Below are 16781 nucleotides of genomic sequence, written 5' to 3'. Positions count from 1 at the left end.
CAAGTGGTCCATTCAGGAGCATAAAATACCAGGTGTATTATGAAATAAACATGCTTTTTTGTGTCACGGGCACTTTAAAGCGAGGCTGTCCAAACTTTTCTCCAAAGGCCGAATTTTAGAAAAATCAAAAGCGGCAAGGTCCAACTTAAAACCCTTCCACTTTCATTGGATAAACAGAAGATCAGAATTGAGTAGTTTTTAAAATTTATTTAATTTTGAGTATTAACTCATTGGCTGCCTTTAACGTCAATAGATGTCCAATCCATTTTAACTCGTCAGTCTAATAGCGTACCACACGTAACACATCAGCTTTGCTCATTAATATTGATGATGTTAACAACTGTTGCTAAGGGGGGTCAAACCCACGTTTGTCCCTCATGCTAGTTGCATTTAAATAGTGTACGAACGAGATGTTTACTGAGCTAAACCTACCAATTGTGTCAAAAAATTTCGCTACATGCCGATCGATCGGGTTCGATCACGTCATTTTCAAAGTATCGGAATCGGCAAAAAAATATCCGCCATGCCTTTTTTTAATATATATATATTTTTTAATTAAATCGTTTTGTAATTGTATTTAAAGTTACAGACATAATATGTTACACTCATCCAGAGTCTTTAGTTTAGGCTTAAAGTAGGGTTATCAAATTTATCCCGATAAAGGCGGTAATAAGTTTTTTAAAAAATGTATCACGTCAAAATATTTAACGCAATTAATGCATGCGTTGCACGACCCACTCACGCATTGTCGCGCTCAATCTGTATTGGTGCCATTTTACCTATATAGAGATATTAAAGGCAGCGTAAAATGAGTAGAGTGAATTTTGGCCGCCTTTGGAAGCTTAATTGGCTAAAGCCTTACAATCCCTCTCCATATGATTAGAATGATCATGGGAAGCAATGTGGGGAAGCAATGTAGCAATTGATCTTTTTCTTAACACCTTATTTTATTTCCCAACGCAGAGAAGATATATCAATTGGTAGCACTACGCACAGTCATGGTTCCACTTCCCATCATGCATTTGGACATGGCTACAGTATCATTTACTGAAAGCTCAACAAATAAACTAGATGGCAATATTTAGTCACAATATACAATGTCACAAGTCTTTCTATCCGTGGATCCCTCTCACAGAAAGAATGTTAATAATGTAAATGCCATCTTGAGGATTTATTGCCATAGTAAACAAATACAGTACTTATGTACTGTATGTTGAATGTATATATTCGTCCGAGTTTTATTCATTTTTTTCTTAATGCATTGCCAAAATGTATATGATCAGGAAAAATTATCGGGAATGATTGGAATTGAATCAGGAGCAAAAAAAAAGCAATCGGATCGGGAAATATCGGGGTCGGCAAATACTCAAACTAAAACGATCGGGATCGGATCGGGAGCAAAAAAACATGATCGGAACAACCCTAGTTGTCGCTGATCCCAAATTGGTAAAGATATGGAAGAACATACAAATGTTCAGTTATAGAGATGGCTTGAGTGTCGAGGGCTGAAAAAGACGGGAAAAAGAGCCGACCTGATCCAGAGATAGCCTTTTTATTGACACCTTTTTCTTGTGTGCATTGCCTTACGCCACTGACAATGACATTCCCCTGTTTCAACAGGCTATCCTTTACCAACATATTCCCCGTCTTTCTTATATATTATATCCTCTGGTTGTCTTACGTCTTTGACCGTTCTGGGGGTAATTTACAGTGGGGCAACTAAGTATTTAGTCAACCACTAATTGTGCAAGTTCTCCCACTTGAAAATATTACAGAAGCCTGTAATTGTCAACATGGGTAAACCTCAACCATGAGAGACAGAATGTGGAAAAAAAAAAAAACAGAAAATCACATTGTTTGATTTTTTAAAAAGAATTTATTTGTAAATCATGGTAGAAAATAAGTATTTGGTCTATACCAAAAGTTCATCTCAATACTTTGTTATGTACCCTTTGTTGGCAATAACGGAGGCCAAACGTTTTCTGTAACTCTTCACAAGCTTTTCATACACTGTTGCTGGTATTTTGGCCCATTCCTCCATGCAGATCTCCTCTAGAGCAGTGATGTTTTGGGGCTGTCGTTGGGCAACACGGACTTTCAACTCCCTCCTCACCCCGGGGCGTAAAAATGATAACAAGAACGGGGAGCAAAAATCCCAGAACCACACGGGGGGACGTAGTGAATGACCTACAGAGAGCTGGGACTACATTAACAACGGCTACTATTAGTAACACAATGCGCCGCCAGGGACTCAAATCCTACACTGCCAGACGTGTCCCCCCTGCTGAAGAAGGTACACGTCCAGGCCCGTCTGCGGTTCGCTAGAGAACATTTGGATGATCCAGAAGAGGACTGGGAGAATGTGTTATGGTCAGATGAAACCAAAATAGAACTTTTTGGTAGAAACACAGGTTCTTTTGTTTGGAGGAAAAAGAATACTGAATTGCACCATACCCACTGTGAAGCATGGGAGTGGAAACATAATGCTTTGGGGCTGTTTTTTCTGCAAAGGGAAACAACTTATCTGTGTAAAGGAAAGAATGAATGGGGCCATGTATCGAGAGATTTTGAGTGAAAATCTCCTCCCATCAGCAAGACGGGGACTATTAAGGTGCCATTAATACAGGTCACGAGTGGAGCCTCGTTAGACCTCGTTAGAAGAAGTTAGACCTCTTTGACAGCCAGAAATCTTGCTTGTTTGCAGGTGTCCAAATACTTATTTTCCACTCTAATTTGGAAATAAATTCTTTAAAAATCAAACAATGTGATTTTCTGTTTTTTTTTTTTTCCACATTCTGTCTCTCATGGTTGAGGTTTACCCATGTTGACAATTACAGGCCTCTCTAATCTTTTCAAGTAGGAGAACTTGCACAATTGGTGGTTGACTAAATACTTACTTGCCCCACCGTATAGGAAAACAATCTAAATGACCTATATAACTGAAGTCATTATATAATGCAAATAAGGTTGCTTAAAAGTTGGTGGGGATAATTTAGACGTCCTGAAAAGTTGGTAGTGTTATGTCCCTACTGTCCCTATGCAAACCTACGCATTTGTGTGTGTGTGTGTGTGACTGAGGGAAGGTGGGGTGGGTGGTCGCTTGGCGCAGCCTGCTGTGGAGCGCTCCCTGTCCAAGGTGCTGAAATCTGCTTCCCCAAGCATGCGTCATGTGACCTGAGCCAGCTCTGCCTCGCTCAGCAGCCAGCCAGCCAGCCAGCCCGCTGCTTTCTGGAGATCGTTTTTCTTTGCTTTCTCTCCATGGGAGGAGAGCGCACAACCTCCAGCCTTCTACCCCCCACCCCTCCTCAACAGCTTGTCTCTGTCACCAGCGGACAATGTGGACCTGCAAGGGCTTCTTCTCACAATGCAGCTCTTGTTCTTTCACTTAAAAGTCTCCTCTTTGCGGCTCTTTTCTTTTTCCCTCTTCGGGGCCATCGGAGAGATGATGTAAGGAGCGTGTAAGCGCGCGCGCGCTCAAGTCTCCTCTCCAGCAAACATGCAGAAGGGAATACGACTGAATGACGGTCATGTCACCTACTTGGGGCTTTTGGCGAAGAAGGACGGCACGAGACGGGGGTGCTTGAGCAAGAAAAGCTCGGACAACACCAAATGGCACACCAAGTGGTTTGCGCTGCTGCAAAACATGCTTTTTTATTTCGAGAACGAGTCCAGCTCTCGCCCCTCGGGATTGTACCTGTTGGAGGGATGCATATGCGACAGAGCGCCTTCGCCCAAACCTTCGCTCTCGGCCAAGGAGTGTTTGGAAAAGCAGGTGCGCGCGCAAACACACACGCACGTGCGCAACGCCGCACTTGCATGGCTTCAAACGCTGAGCTAGATCTTCCGAACGAGCCTTTTTCATCCATGCTTTCGAAGCTGTTAAGCATTTTTTTTTTTTTTTTTTTTTTTTTGCTTGATGACCTCAATATAAAATGAGGGGGGAAGCAAAGCGGCAGCACGCGGTTGCAGGTTGCTGTCTCGCGAGTTATGTAATCCATGCATGGCATTAATGATGAGGTAACAATATTAACACCTAATGCCAATTCCTGCTGCAGCGTCCTGCTTATAAGCAGATAATCCATTTCTCCCCCCCCAAAAAAACTGTATTACACTGTAGTTCCCCCCACACACAAAGATGAAAAATCGTGCTTGCATGCGTCGTGTGGGGTTTTCATAGGTTTGCCACTTATTTTCTTTTTTTTTTAAGTTTGGTATTCTTTAGGTGGAGAGTTGCTTAAAAAAAGTTGTGGTTGCAACAGTGTCATCGTGTGGCGATTTTGATAAATGAAGTCAAAAAGAAATTAATCAAAAATACAAACATGCTGCACCATTGCATTTATCTAACTGCCTGCCATTGACAATGATAGACGTCCAGTTCACTTAACGATTTCATGCACGAATTATGACTTCTTTTTTTCTTTCTTTTTTTTCCAGCCCTTACAGGGCACTCATTTAACTAATTGGCTGCCATTGAGGGTGCTCGATGTCCAATCCATTTTGGCTGGGAGTCCAGTTAAAAAGGATTGGACGTCTAGTGCTGTCAATGCCACTGAAAGATGAGCATTACCACCAGTCCTCTCAATTTAAATGAATTAGATGTCTGTTGCCGTCAATGGCATTTAGTTAAATAAATGCAGTGGGGCAAATAAGTATTTAGTCAACCACCAATTGTGCAAGTTCTCCTACTTGAAAAGATGAGTTAGGCCTGCAATTGTTAACATGGGTAAACCTCAACCATGAGAGATAGAATGTGAAAAAAAAAAAAAGAAAATCACATCGTTTGATTTTTAAAGAATTTATTTCCAAATTAGAGTGAAAAATAAGTATTTGGTCACCTACAAACAAGCAAGATTTCTGGCTGTCAAAGAGGTCTAACTTCTTGTAACGAGGTCTAACGAGGCTCCACTCGTTACCTATATTAATGGCACCTGTTTTAACTCATTATCGGTATAAAAGACACCTGTCCACAATCTCATTCAGTCACACTCCAAACTCAACTATGGCCAAGACCAAAGAGCTGTCAAAGGACACCAGAGACAAAATTGCAGACCTGCACCAGGCTGGGAAGACTGAATCTGCAATAGGTAAAACGCTTGGTGTAAAGAAATCAACTGTGGGAGCAATTATTAGAAAATGGAAGACATACAAGACCACTGATAATCTCCCTCGATCTGGGGCTCCATGCAAGATCTCACCCCGTGGCGTCAAAATGATAACAAGAACAGTGAGCAAATATCCCAGAACCACACAGGGGGACCTAGTGAATGACCTACAGAGAGCTGGGACCACGGTAACAAAGGCTACTATCAGTAACACAATGCGCCGCCAGGGACTCAAATCCTGCACTGCCAGGCGTGTCCCCCTGCTGAAGAAAGTACACGTCCAGGCCCGTCTGCAGTTCGCTAGAGAGCATTTGGATGATCCAGAAGAGGACTGCAAGAATGTGTTATGGTCAAATGAAACCAAAATAGAACTTTTTGGTAGAAACATAGGTTCTGGTGTTTGGAGGAGAAAGAATACTGAATTGCATTTGAAGTACACCGTACCCACTGTGAAGCATCGGGGTGGAAACATCATGCTTTGGGGCTGTTTTTCTGCAAAGGGACCACAACGACTGATCTGTGTAAAGGAAATAATGAATGGGGCCATTTATCGAGAGATTTTGAGTGAAAATCTCCTTCCATCAGCAAGGGCATTGAAGATGAGACGTGGCTGGGTCTTTCAGCATGACAATGATCCCAAACACACTGCCAGGGCAACAAAGGAGTGGCTTCGTAAGAAGCATTTCAAGGTCCTGGAGTGTCCTAGCCAGTCTCCAGATCTCAACCCCATAGAAAATCTGTGGAGGGAGTTGAAAGTCCGTGTTGCCCAACGACAGCCCCAAAACATCACTGCTCTAGAGGAGATCTGCATGGAGGAATGGGCCAAAATACCAGCAACAGTGTGTGAAAAGCTTGTGAAGAGTTACAGAAAACGTTTGGCCTCCGTCATTGCCAATAAGGGGTACATAACAAAGTAGAGATGTCCCGATCGATTGGCGTCCCGATCGTCTGGCGTCCCGATCGATCTGGTCCGATCACGTCATTTTCAAAGTATCGGAATTGGCAAAAAAATATCGGCCATGCCTTTTTTTAATATATATATATATATATATTAATTAAATCGTTTTCTAATTGTATTTAACGTTACAGACATAATATGTTACACTCATCCAGAGTCTTTAGTTTAAGCTTAAGGTAGGGTTATCAAATTTATCCCGATTACGGCGGTAATTAATTTTTTAAAAAAATGTATCACGTTAAAATATTTGACGCAATTAATGCATGCGCTGCACGACCTACTCACGCATTGTCGCGCTCAATCTGTAATGGCGCCGTTTTACCTATATAGAGAGATAAAAGGCAGCGTAAAAGGAGTTGAGTGAATTTTTGCAGCTTTTGGAGCCATTTTTTAATTGGCTAAAGCTTTACAATCTCTCTCCCTACGATTAGAAATATCATGGGAAGCAATGTGGGGAAGCAAGGTAGCAATTGATCTTTTTCTTAACACCTTATTTTATTTCCTAACGCAGAGAAGATATATCAATTGGTAGCACTACGCACAGTCATGGTTCCACTTCCCATCATGCATTTGGGCATGGCTACAGTATCATTTACTGAAAGCTCAACAAATACACTAGATGGCAATATTTAGTCACAATATACAAAGTCACAAGTCTTTCTATCCGTGGATCCCTCTCACAGAAAGAATGTTAATAATGTAAATGCAATCTTGAGGATTTATTGTCATAATAAACAAATACAGTACTTATGTACTGTATGTTGAATGTATATATTCGTCCGAGTTTTATTCATTTTTTTTCTTAATGCATTGCCAAAATGTATATGATCGGGAAAAATTATCGGGAATGATTGGAATTGAATCGGAAGCAAAAAAAAAGCAATCGGATCGGGAAATATCGGTATTGGCAGATACTCAAACTAAAACGATCGGGATCGGATCAGGAGCAAAAAAACATGATCGGAACAACCCTATAACAAAGTATTGAGATGAACTTTTGGTATTGACCAAACACTTATTTTCCACCATGATTTGCAAGTAAATTCTTTAAAAATCAAACAATGTGATTTTCTGTTTTTTTTTTTCCACATTCTGTCTTTCATGGTTGAGGTTTACACATTTTGACAATTACACGTCTCTGTAATATTTTCAAGTGGGAAAACTTGCACAATTAGTGGTTGACTAAATACTTAGTTGCCCCACTGTACTATAAAGTTTTTATTTTATTTTTTTAGTAATAATGATAAAATGCGGCACGGTGGCAGTGTGGCTAGCATGACCACCTCACAGTTCTGAGATCAAGGGTTCAATCTCGGGCTCCGGCTTTCATGTGTGGAGTTTGCATGGTATCCACGTGCCGGTGTGGGTTTTTTATGTGTACTCCAGTTTCCCACCCCAAATTCCAAAAACATGCACGGTAGCTTAATGGAACACTTTAAATTGTCCATAGGAATGAGTGTGTGTGCGAATGGTTGTTCGTCTCGTCTCCTTGTACCCTGCGATTGGCTGGCAACCAATTCCGGGTGTACCCCGCTTACTGCCCATAGTTAGCTGGGATTGGCTCCAACACCCTCTGGTGAGGATATGCAGTTCGGAAAATAAATGAATGTTACTTGGGGCCGTAAGTGTATTTTTATTTTATTAAAAAAAAAAAATAGAAATAATTAATCAGCTATAATAATGACTAACAATCAAAGAGCTATAAAACTATAATTGCTACTGTTTAAGTTTTTTTAAAGACCAAAAATAGTCAACTGCCCTATAAAGGTTTAAAGGTCTTAAAAGTTGACCACTGTCCCTAAAAGGGTTAAATTAGGAGGACTGCGATTGCTCATTTTTTGCTCATTGCTCATTTCATCTGATGGTGCTTGACATCCAATTCAATTTGAGTGAGTCAAATTTTAGTAAATAATTAAATAGCACGTAAAGCAACAAATGCATTCATGCCAGTAACGGATAGGCCTCAGCTTTATGGAGCACATGAGCATCTAACATATTTTGCATTTCTAAAGGAAACAGGCAACACGGCTGGGTTTGTGCCATCTTGCTGCAAAACGAGAACGATGAATATGAAAACGATCCGTCTGGTCTGTGAATAAACGTGTTGTGAACATTGACGTCACCAGTAGAACAAGGCTGAGATCCAAAGTGAGTTCTGGCTCTTGCTGAGAACATCTGCCCGGGTGCTGATCCAGCAAAATGCAGCGCCATTGCGAGTATCAATTTTGCAATAAACTATTCGGAAACCTTGCGTTATAAACAAACAAATAAGCACACTTAATAAAGAAGCCGCCTGCTTTTGCTTTGGTAGATGCTTTTATCTTAGTGCCCACATTCTATTTAGCCGAATGAAAAAGGCATTCAAGCTTCGGGTTTCTATGGCGACGCTTATTTGCATCCCAAAGAATGATGCAGCGGGAAGATCTACTAAAAGGCTCAAGTAGTGTTGTGTCACATCTTTTCGGTTAACAAGAGCAATATTTGATTGATGGGTCCAATTAGATGCATCCCTATACTCAGACGGGTTACAGTCCGTTGGGGAGAGAGCCCAACAGAACATTCAGCAGGAAGTGGTGCAAATACGTTTTTCATGAGGCATGCTTTGAATAGAAAAGTGTAGAACTATATCCCTGTTGCAGAACAATAGAATATGGTGTAGCATCATGTCATTAAAACTAGCACAGCATACTACTATTGTATACTGTACACTCCTTCAAGCAATGTTATACAAATAAATGTTTTATACAGCAAGTCAAAAGTGATGGTTTAAAATCAAAGTAGCTATCATGTATTAAAGAGTAAGTCAAAAGACAGAAATCTACGAAACATAGTCAAAGCTTAACTCAAAACTTAAGTTCTATTTCATCCTTGCTGACCGACAGACTCAATTTGTACACTGATAACATTACCCCTTGACTAGTCCTTCTAAAAAAAATAGCATATTGTGATAAAGTTCATTATTTTCTATAATGTACTGATAAACATCAGACTTTCATATATTTAGATTCATTACACACAACTGAAGTAGTTCAAGCCTTTTATTGTTTTAATATTGATGATTTGGGCAAAAAAATCAAGAAAACTAAAAATCCCATGATGCCCATGATAAAACACAGTAGACCAACACCAGCAGCTGACATGGCATCCCAGACCATCACTGACTGTGGGTACTTGACACTGGACTTCAGGCATTTTGGCATTTCCTTCTCCCCAGTCTTCCTCCAAACTCTGGCACCTTGATTTCCGAATGACATGCAAAATTTGTTTTCATCTGAAAAAAGTACTTTGGACCACTGAGCAACAGTCCAGTGCTGCTTCTTTGTAGCCCCGGTCAGGCGCTTCTGCCGCTGTTTCAGGTTCAAAAGTGGCTTGACCTGGGGAATGCGGCACCTGTAGCCCATTCCCAGCACACGCCTGTCCACGGTGGCTCAGGATGTTTCTACTCCAGACTCAGTCCAGGTTTCTGCAGGTCCGCCAAAGTCTGGAATCGGCCCTTCTCCACAATCTTACTCGGGGGGCGGTCACCTCTTCTGGTTGTGCAGCGTTTCCTGCCACACTTTTTCCTTCCCGCACACTTCCCACTGAGGTGCCTTTATACAGCACACGAGGAACAACCCATTCACTGAGAAATGTCTTTCTGTGTCTTAGCCTCTTGCTTGAGGGTGTCAGTGATGGCCTTCTGGACAGCAGTCAGGTCGGCAGTCTTGCCCATGATTGCGGTTTTGAGTAATGAAACAGAATGGGAGTTTTTGAAAGCCTCAGGAATATTTCGTAGGGGTTTTGAGTTAATTCGTTGATTCAGATGATTAGGTTAGTACAGTACTTCTCAAATGGTGGGGCGCGCCCCCCCAGGGGGGCGCAGAGCGATGCCAGGGGGGGCGCGAGTGACCTCGGGGAACATGCTTTTTTTTTTTTTTTTTTTGCCGTACTAGAATAAAGTGTACTTGCACATCCACTCCGTGGGTGGCAGTGGCGCTCTCATTTTCAAAGTGCGTGCAGTATTTTTGAAGTAAACAAGAGCACGCGGAAGAGACTCATGCAGAGCTGGACTCACGCAGCGACCCACTGTCTTCTTCGGTTCTCACATGTCCGGCCGAGAAGTGCCGTTTTCGGCTTGGGATCGTCACGACCACCGCCCTCACCTACGGTTCTCCCTCGGCTGCCGAGAATGCGCTTTTTTCGGGCCGTTTGCCTTTGACTTTTAATATAGTGGGAAATGAGGAAAGACCACTGTTTACTGAGTCTAAAAATGATTATAGCGGAGAAGCCAAATCTGTTAGACGCCACTTAAAGACATTTGACCTCAATCTCATTGATAAGCCGCTTGATTGTTTTTCAGCGAAAATGTGCCGAATATTGCCAATTGTCACAATCGTCCCGCTTTGTCAGTGTTATATCAGTAAACCAGTGAGCACTGTGGTGAATCAGCGAAAATAAAAACTTTCCTTCTGTCCAAAGACCTTTTTCCCCCCCTTCTATTCAGTTTTGTTTTTTTTCGGTCAAATTTTTTGGCATGTTGTCCTGAAGAGTAAATGTTTCTAATCAATTTGAATTTGTTATTATTTACTGATTTTATTACATTTTATTTTTCAGTATCAAATGGTCAAAAATGTACATTGAGTGTATTTTTACAGTTTGTGACTTTTTTATTTTTTTATTTTTTATTTTTTTAACTTCAGGCAAATTGATGCGCGTTAAGTCTTTTCTGTTACAAGTAACACAATGTTAAAAAAGTTACACTTTATTATAAGTTGATCTATGTTACTTTTTTTCTTTAATAGAAAAAAAAGGACACAATGTTAGGCTGAGGCGTACTTATAATAGTAATATAGACGAATGATACTATTTACAGTGGCGGCAGAGAGTTGGGGGGGCGCGAAACATTTACGTCTTCCTTGGGGGGGCGTAACAGAAAATAATTGAGAAGCACTGGGTTAGTAGCTTCGTTAGAGTACCTTTTCATGATATGCTATTTTTTTAAGCTAGGAAGTTTTGTTTTTCTTGACTTTTTCGCCAAAATCATTAATATTTAAACAATAAAAGGCTTGAACTACTTCAGTTGTGTGTAATGAATCTAAATATATGAAAGTCTATATTTATCAGTACTTTATAGAAGTACTTTATAGAAAATAATGAACTTTATCACAATATGCTAGTTTTTTGTGAAGGACCACCTTGTTATTGTACTGATTTAGTCGTACTCCTGATCAAAGCAACCTCAATTTTTTTTTTTCCCCACCATAGATAACTGTTATCACTGGTTTGCACCATACATAAAATTTTATGCAATTTATTGTTTCATTTAAAAAAAAAATCCATAGACTCCTCCATCATTTGACATGACAGCTCCCACAGACATTGCACCACGCCTTCCCATAGGATGGCAGGCTGGGCAGCGCGTCGTGCAACTTCTATAAACTCAAACACACGCTGCGTTGAAACGCCGGATTTCGGTGGAAAAGGACATATGTTTTACTGCATACAAGCAGGAAGGAGTGTCTCAAGAGTGATTTGGTTGAGGATTCAAGGTAATTATTATATAAAATAGCACCATGCATGCACTTTGAAACGTTGTGAAAAAAATGAATGGGAAAAAATTAGCATAATGGGAAAAAATTAGCATAACTTTAGCTTGAAATATTTACGTCAAATGAATGATAACTGCCCGTTTTTTTTTTTTCAAGAATCTAGACTGTTTTACATCCATATCTTTAGAGATTCTGGGATTTTGCGATTTAAGCATTTATAAAAATTTTTGATTTAAAAAGCTCAAAAGCGCTATACAAATATAACACCGTTTACCATTTCTTTTGTGACGGCCGCCATGTTGGATTTTGTATCTCTACACAATAGCGGAATTCAACCTAAATAAGTTGTGATTGTATATAGAAAAATGCAAATTTTGCTTTTGTTGAGTAAAATTAAGATTATTCTGCATGCTTTTCTCAAGTATTAAGTTTCTGATGTGAAAATTGATTTATTAGCTGTTGAAAACTTGCACAAAATAAAATAAAAAATAAAAAATAAAAAGAAATAAGCAGCTATTTTTGGCAAAAAACTTATCTGATTTGTTAAATATTGCTATTGATCCTGAAAATATACACTGCTGGGCAAAAATATTGGCACCCCTGCAATTCTGTCAGATAGTGCTCAATTTCTCCCAAAAAAATGATTGCAATTACAAATGCTTTGGTACTAATATTCTCATTTATTTTGTTTGCAATGAAAAACACAAAAGAGAATAGAAAAAAAAAATCATTATAATTTTACGCAAAACTCCAAAAATGGCCCGGACAAAAGTATTGGCACTCTGGGTGTAACGGTACACAAAAATCTCGGTTCGGTACAGTAAGAAAACAAAATGCAAAATATAAATGTGCTAGTTGTTTATTACACACTTTTGTGCTTTCAACAATAGGAACAGTAGCCTATACAAAGCTAGAATTCTGCTAAAAAAAAGTAGCAGGTATTTAAAGATAATAATCCAACAACAATTTGCCTTTCAGACCCTGCGTATTGTTCAGTTTTCTTTCTGAAAGAAAGATGAAAAAAGAAGTCCTCTGCTAAAGAGAAAAGCAATCCCAATGACAAAGATTTTAGCATGTATTTTACAAATGAATTGCCTCAATGATTTTTTTTTTCTTATTAACGGATTTCAAAAGCTATATTGGTGGATTTTCTCAAGTTAAAGCACCACACAGAAATTAATAAATTTAATTGTGTAAGCAGGATCTGTGTATTATTCTTATTATTTAATTACAGGTGTTTTAGCTCATTTCAATTTATCTTATTTAAATGGGCTATTATTTATTTTATTATGTGCTTGTATTTTACAAATGTGATGTAGTATTCATTTATATTGTATATTTTATGTTGTACAACTTTAGTTCCTATGTGAATATTATTTCCTACTTGTTTTGTTGTGGTAGGAGGGTTTTGTATTGAACACGGCGCCGTGTTGGTTATTATTATAGCAGAGAAGACAACTGTAAATCAACAAAGACAAGTCAACTGTGCCCCGATCTACCACTCAAGAGATCTGATGGACTCAAAAAGTGGGTTATGATTGCATATTAGTTTGAAAATCGACCAGATCCACCGTATTTTTACACAAGTGACTTCCGGTCAGCCCGGTCTGCTAGCTAGTAGTATTGACGCAGGAGGGCCACGTCTCGCGTCAAATAACAAACTCTGCCGTTCTTTTCGCGTGCATCGCGTTGAGTCGCTTCTGGGACGCGTCTAACACGCGGCTGCACTGCGACTGGTGAGCGCGTTTCACTGCGTTCTCGCGGCGGCCACGTTGTCGCGCCGTTGACGTTTCTTACTGTCCTACCGTGTTGGTCCTCATTATTGTAGAGAAGACGGAGTAAATAGAATCTACACAAAGAAAATGTAACCCGATCGACTCACAGCCTCGAAAAGTAAGGGTTACATTACGTCAGAAACTCGTTTGGTACGCCTCCGTTCTGAACCGAGCACCAAGTACCGAAACGGTTCAATACGAATACATGTACCGTTACACCCTTAATTGGCACCCTTTGAAAAATCATGTGATGCTTCTCTAATTTGTGTAATTAATAGCATCTGTTACTCCCTTGTGGCACATAACTGAATCACACTTGCAGCCAGTTAAAATCGATTAAAGTTGACTCAACCTCTGTCCTGTGTCCTTGTGTGTACCACATTGAGCATGGAGAAAAGAAAGAAGACCAAAGAACTGTCTGAGGACTTGAGAAGCAAAATTGTGAGGAAGCACAGGCAATCTCAAGGCTACAAGTCCATCTCCAAAGACCTGAATGTTCTTGTGTCTACCGTGCGCAGTGTAATCAATAATTGTAAAGCCCATGGCACTGTTGCTAACCTCCCTTGATACGGAAAGGAAAAACTGACGACTTCAATGAAAGATTGTGCTGATGGTGGATAAAGAACCTCGACTAACATCCAAACAAGTTCAAGCTGTCCTGCAGTCCGAGGGTACAACAATGTCAACCCGCATTATCTGTTGGCGTCTGAATGAAAAGGGTCTTTATGGTAGGATACCGAGGAAGACCCCACTTCTGACCCAGAGACATACAAAAGCCAGGTTGGAGTTTGCCAAAACTTACCTGAGAAAGTCAAAAACGTTTTGGAAGAATGTTCTCTGGTCAGATGAGACGAAAGTAGAAAAAATGAGGACTTCAAAGAAAAGAACACGGTCCCCACAGTCAAACGGTCAGGTTTTGGGGTTGCTTTGCTACCTCTGGCACTGGAGTGCTTGACCGTGTATATGGCATTAAGAAGTCTGAAGACTATCAACACATTTTGCAGCATAACGTAGGGCCCAGTGTGAGAAAGCTGGGTCCCCCTTAGAGGTCATGGGTCTTCCAGCAGGACAATGACCCAAAACACAGTTCAAAAAGCACTAGAAAATGGTTTGAGAGAAAGCACTGGAGACTTCTAAAGTGGCCAGGATTGAGTCCAGACCTGAATCCCATTGAACATCTGTGGAGAGATCTGAAAATGGCAGTTTGGAGAAGGCACCCTTCAAATCTCAGTGACCTAGAGCCCATGCTTCCTCACAATGTTGCTTCTCAAGTCCTCAGACAGTTCTTTGGTCTCCTTTCTTTTCTCTATGCTCAATGTGGTACACACAAGGACACAGGACAGAGGTTGAATCAACTTTAACCCATTTTAACTGGCTGCACGTGTGATATAGTTATTGCCACCACCTGTTATGTACCACAAGTATGTAACAGGTACTGTTAATTAAACAAATTAAAGAAGCATTACATGATTTTTCAAAGGGTGCCAATACTTTTGTCCGGCCCATTTTCAGAGTTTTGTGTAAAATGATAATGATCCCCCCCCCCCCCCCCCAATTCTCTTTTGTGGTTTTTCATGGCAAAAAATAAATAAAGACATTAGTACCAAAGCATTTGTAATTGCAATCATTTTCAGGGAGAAATTGATCATTATCTGACAGATTGCAGGGGTGCCAATACTTTTGGCCAGCAATGTAGCAATATATATATATATATATATATATATATATATATATATATATATATATATATATATATATATATATATATATATATATATATATTTATAGCAATTTTTATTTTAGCAATATATATACATACATATATATATATATATATATATATATATATTTTTTTTTTTAAATTTAAATGGTTTTCTAATTGTATTTAACATTACAGACATAATATGTTACACTCATCCATAGTCTTTAGTTTAGGCTTAAGGCAGGGTTATCAAATTTATCCCGATAACGGCGGTAATTAATTTTTTAAAAAATGTATCATGTTAAAATATTTAACGCAATTAATGCATGCGTTGCACCACCCACTCACGCATTGTCGCGCTCAATCTGTAATGGCACTGTTTTACCTATATAGAGAGATAAAAGGCAGCGTAAAATGAGTCGAGTGAATTTTGGCAGCCTTTGGAGTCTTTTTTTTTTAATGGCTAAAGCCTTACAATCCCTCTCCCTATGATTAGAAATATTATGGGAAGCAATGTGGAGAAGCAAGGTAGCAATTGATCTTTTTCTAAACACCATGTGTTATTTCCCAATGCAGAGAAGATATATCAATTGGTAGCACTACGCACAGTCATGGTTCCACTTCCCATCATGCATTTGGGTTGAATGGCTAAAGTATCATTTACTGAAAGCTCAACAAATACACTAGATGACAATATTAAGTCACAATATACAAAGTCACAAGTCTTTCTATCCGTGGATCCCTCTCACAGAAAGAATGTTAATAATGTAAAGGCCATCTTGAGGATTTATTGTCATAATAAACAAATACAGTACTTATGTACTGTATGCTGAATGTATATATTTGTCCGAGTTTTATTCATTTTTTTCTTAATGCATTGCCAAAATGCATATGATCGGGAAAAATTATTGGGAATGATTGGAATTGAATTGGGAGCAAAAAAAAAAAGCAATCTGATCGGGAAATATCTGGATCGGCAGACACTCAAACTAAAACGATCGGGATCGGATCGGGAGCAAAAAAACATGATCGGAACAACCCTAGTTATTATTAAAATTTATTTATATCATGTATTTTAAATTAATTACATTTCTCAATTTGATTTAGCAAGTAGCTTAAATATGTGTTTTTGGAAGCGCTATGTAAAAGAAATAAAATTAAAATGAATGAAAACAGAGTAGGTAGAAAAATGCAGTTCAAATATGGCAAGTCAGTTGTGCTCAAAAGTTGAGGAATAAGTAAAAAGTCTGCCATTTTTGGTCAAAATAATGGGTAGTGTTTGAACATTTATAATGACTATTAAAATGCCATAAGCATTTGAGTCCATTTTAAAGAGTGTGCTGTAGTGCTGTAGTGAAAGTATGATCATGAGTCATAGAGGAGTGATAGTGTACATAGGGGTGCGTAAATAATATGATTATTAAAGTGAATGTTTTGAAATGACATTATGTTACACAAGCCTAACTGACTACATGTAGTCACTAGCAGAATTTTCATTTTGTACATTTATTGTCCAAAACAGGAAAAAACAACAACAACAAAAACAGTAAACATATTACGTGCTGTCATCTTTCAGCCTAAAAATATCCACATTTCTAGAGCTCCACTTAAAACTTTTCAAACTTAGGGGCTGTTTAAAAACTTTGCGCCGAAGCAGATGGATTGTTTTGTTTGTTTGTTTGTTTCTCTCGCCCCAAAAATCATTTCTTTCAATAA

General features: G+C 39.2%; 1 protein-coding gene across 1 annotated transcript in view; it reads left to right on the top strand.

The window, feature by feature from the left end:
• Positions 1–3200: 3200 nt before the first annotated feature.
• The window catches only part of LOC130916098 (ras-specific guanine nucleotide-releasing factor 1), an 81099-nt gene continuing 67518 nt past the window's right edge, over positions 3201–16781 (top strand). Inside the window, exon 1 of the mRNA XM_057836529.1 lies at positions 3201–3772. Coding sequence (XP_057692512.1) covers positions 3497–3772 — 276 coding nt within the window. The 5' untranslated portion in view covers positions 3201–3496. The remainder of the gene's footprint in view (positions 3773–16781) is intronic.

Source organism: Corythoichthys intestinalis, chromosome 5 (assembly GCF_030265065.1).
Source record: "Corythoichthys intestinalis isolate RoL2023-P3 chromosome 5, ASM3026506v1, whole genome shotgun sequence".
NCBI classification, from domain to species: domain Eukaryota; kingdom Metazoa; phylum Chordata; class Actinopteri; order Syngnathiformes; family Syngnathidae; genus Corythoichthys; species Corythoichthys intestinalis.
This window is presented reverse-complemented; position numbering and strand designations above follow the sequence as displayed.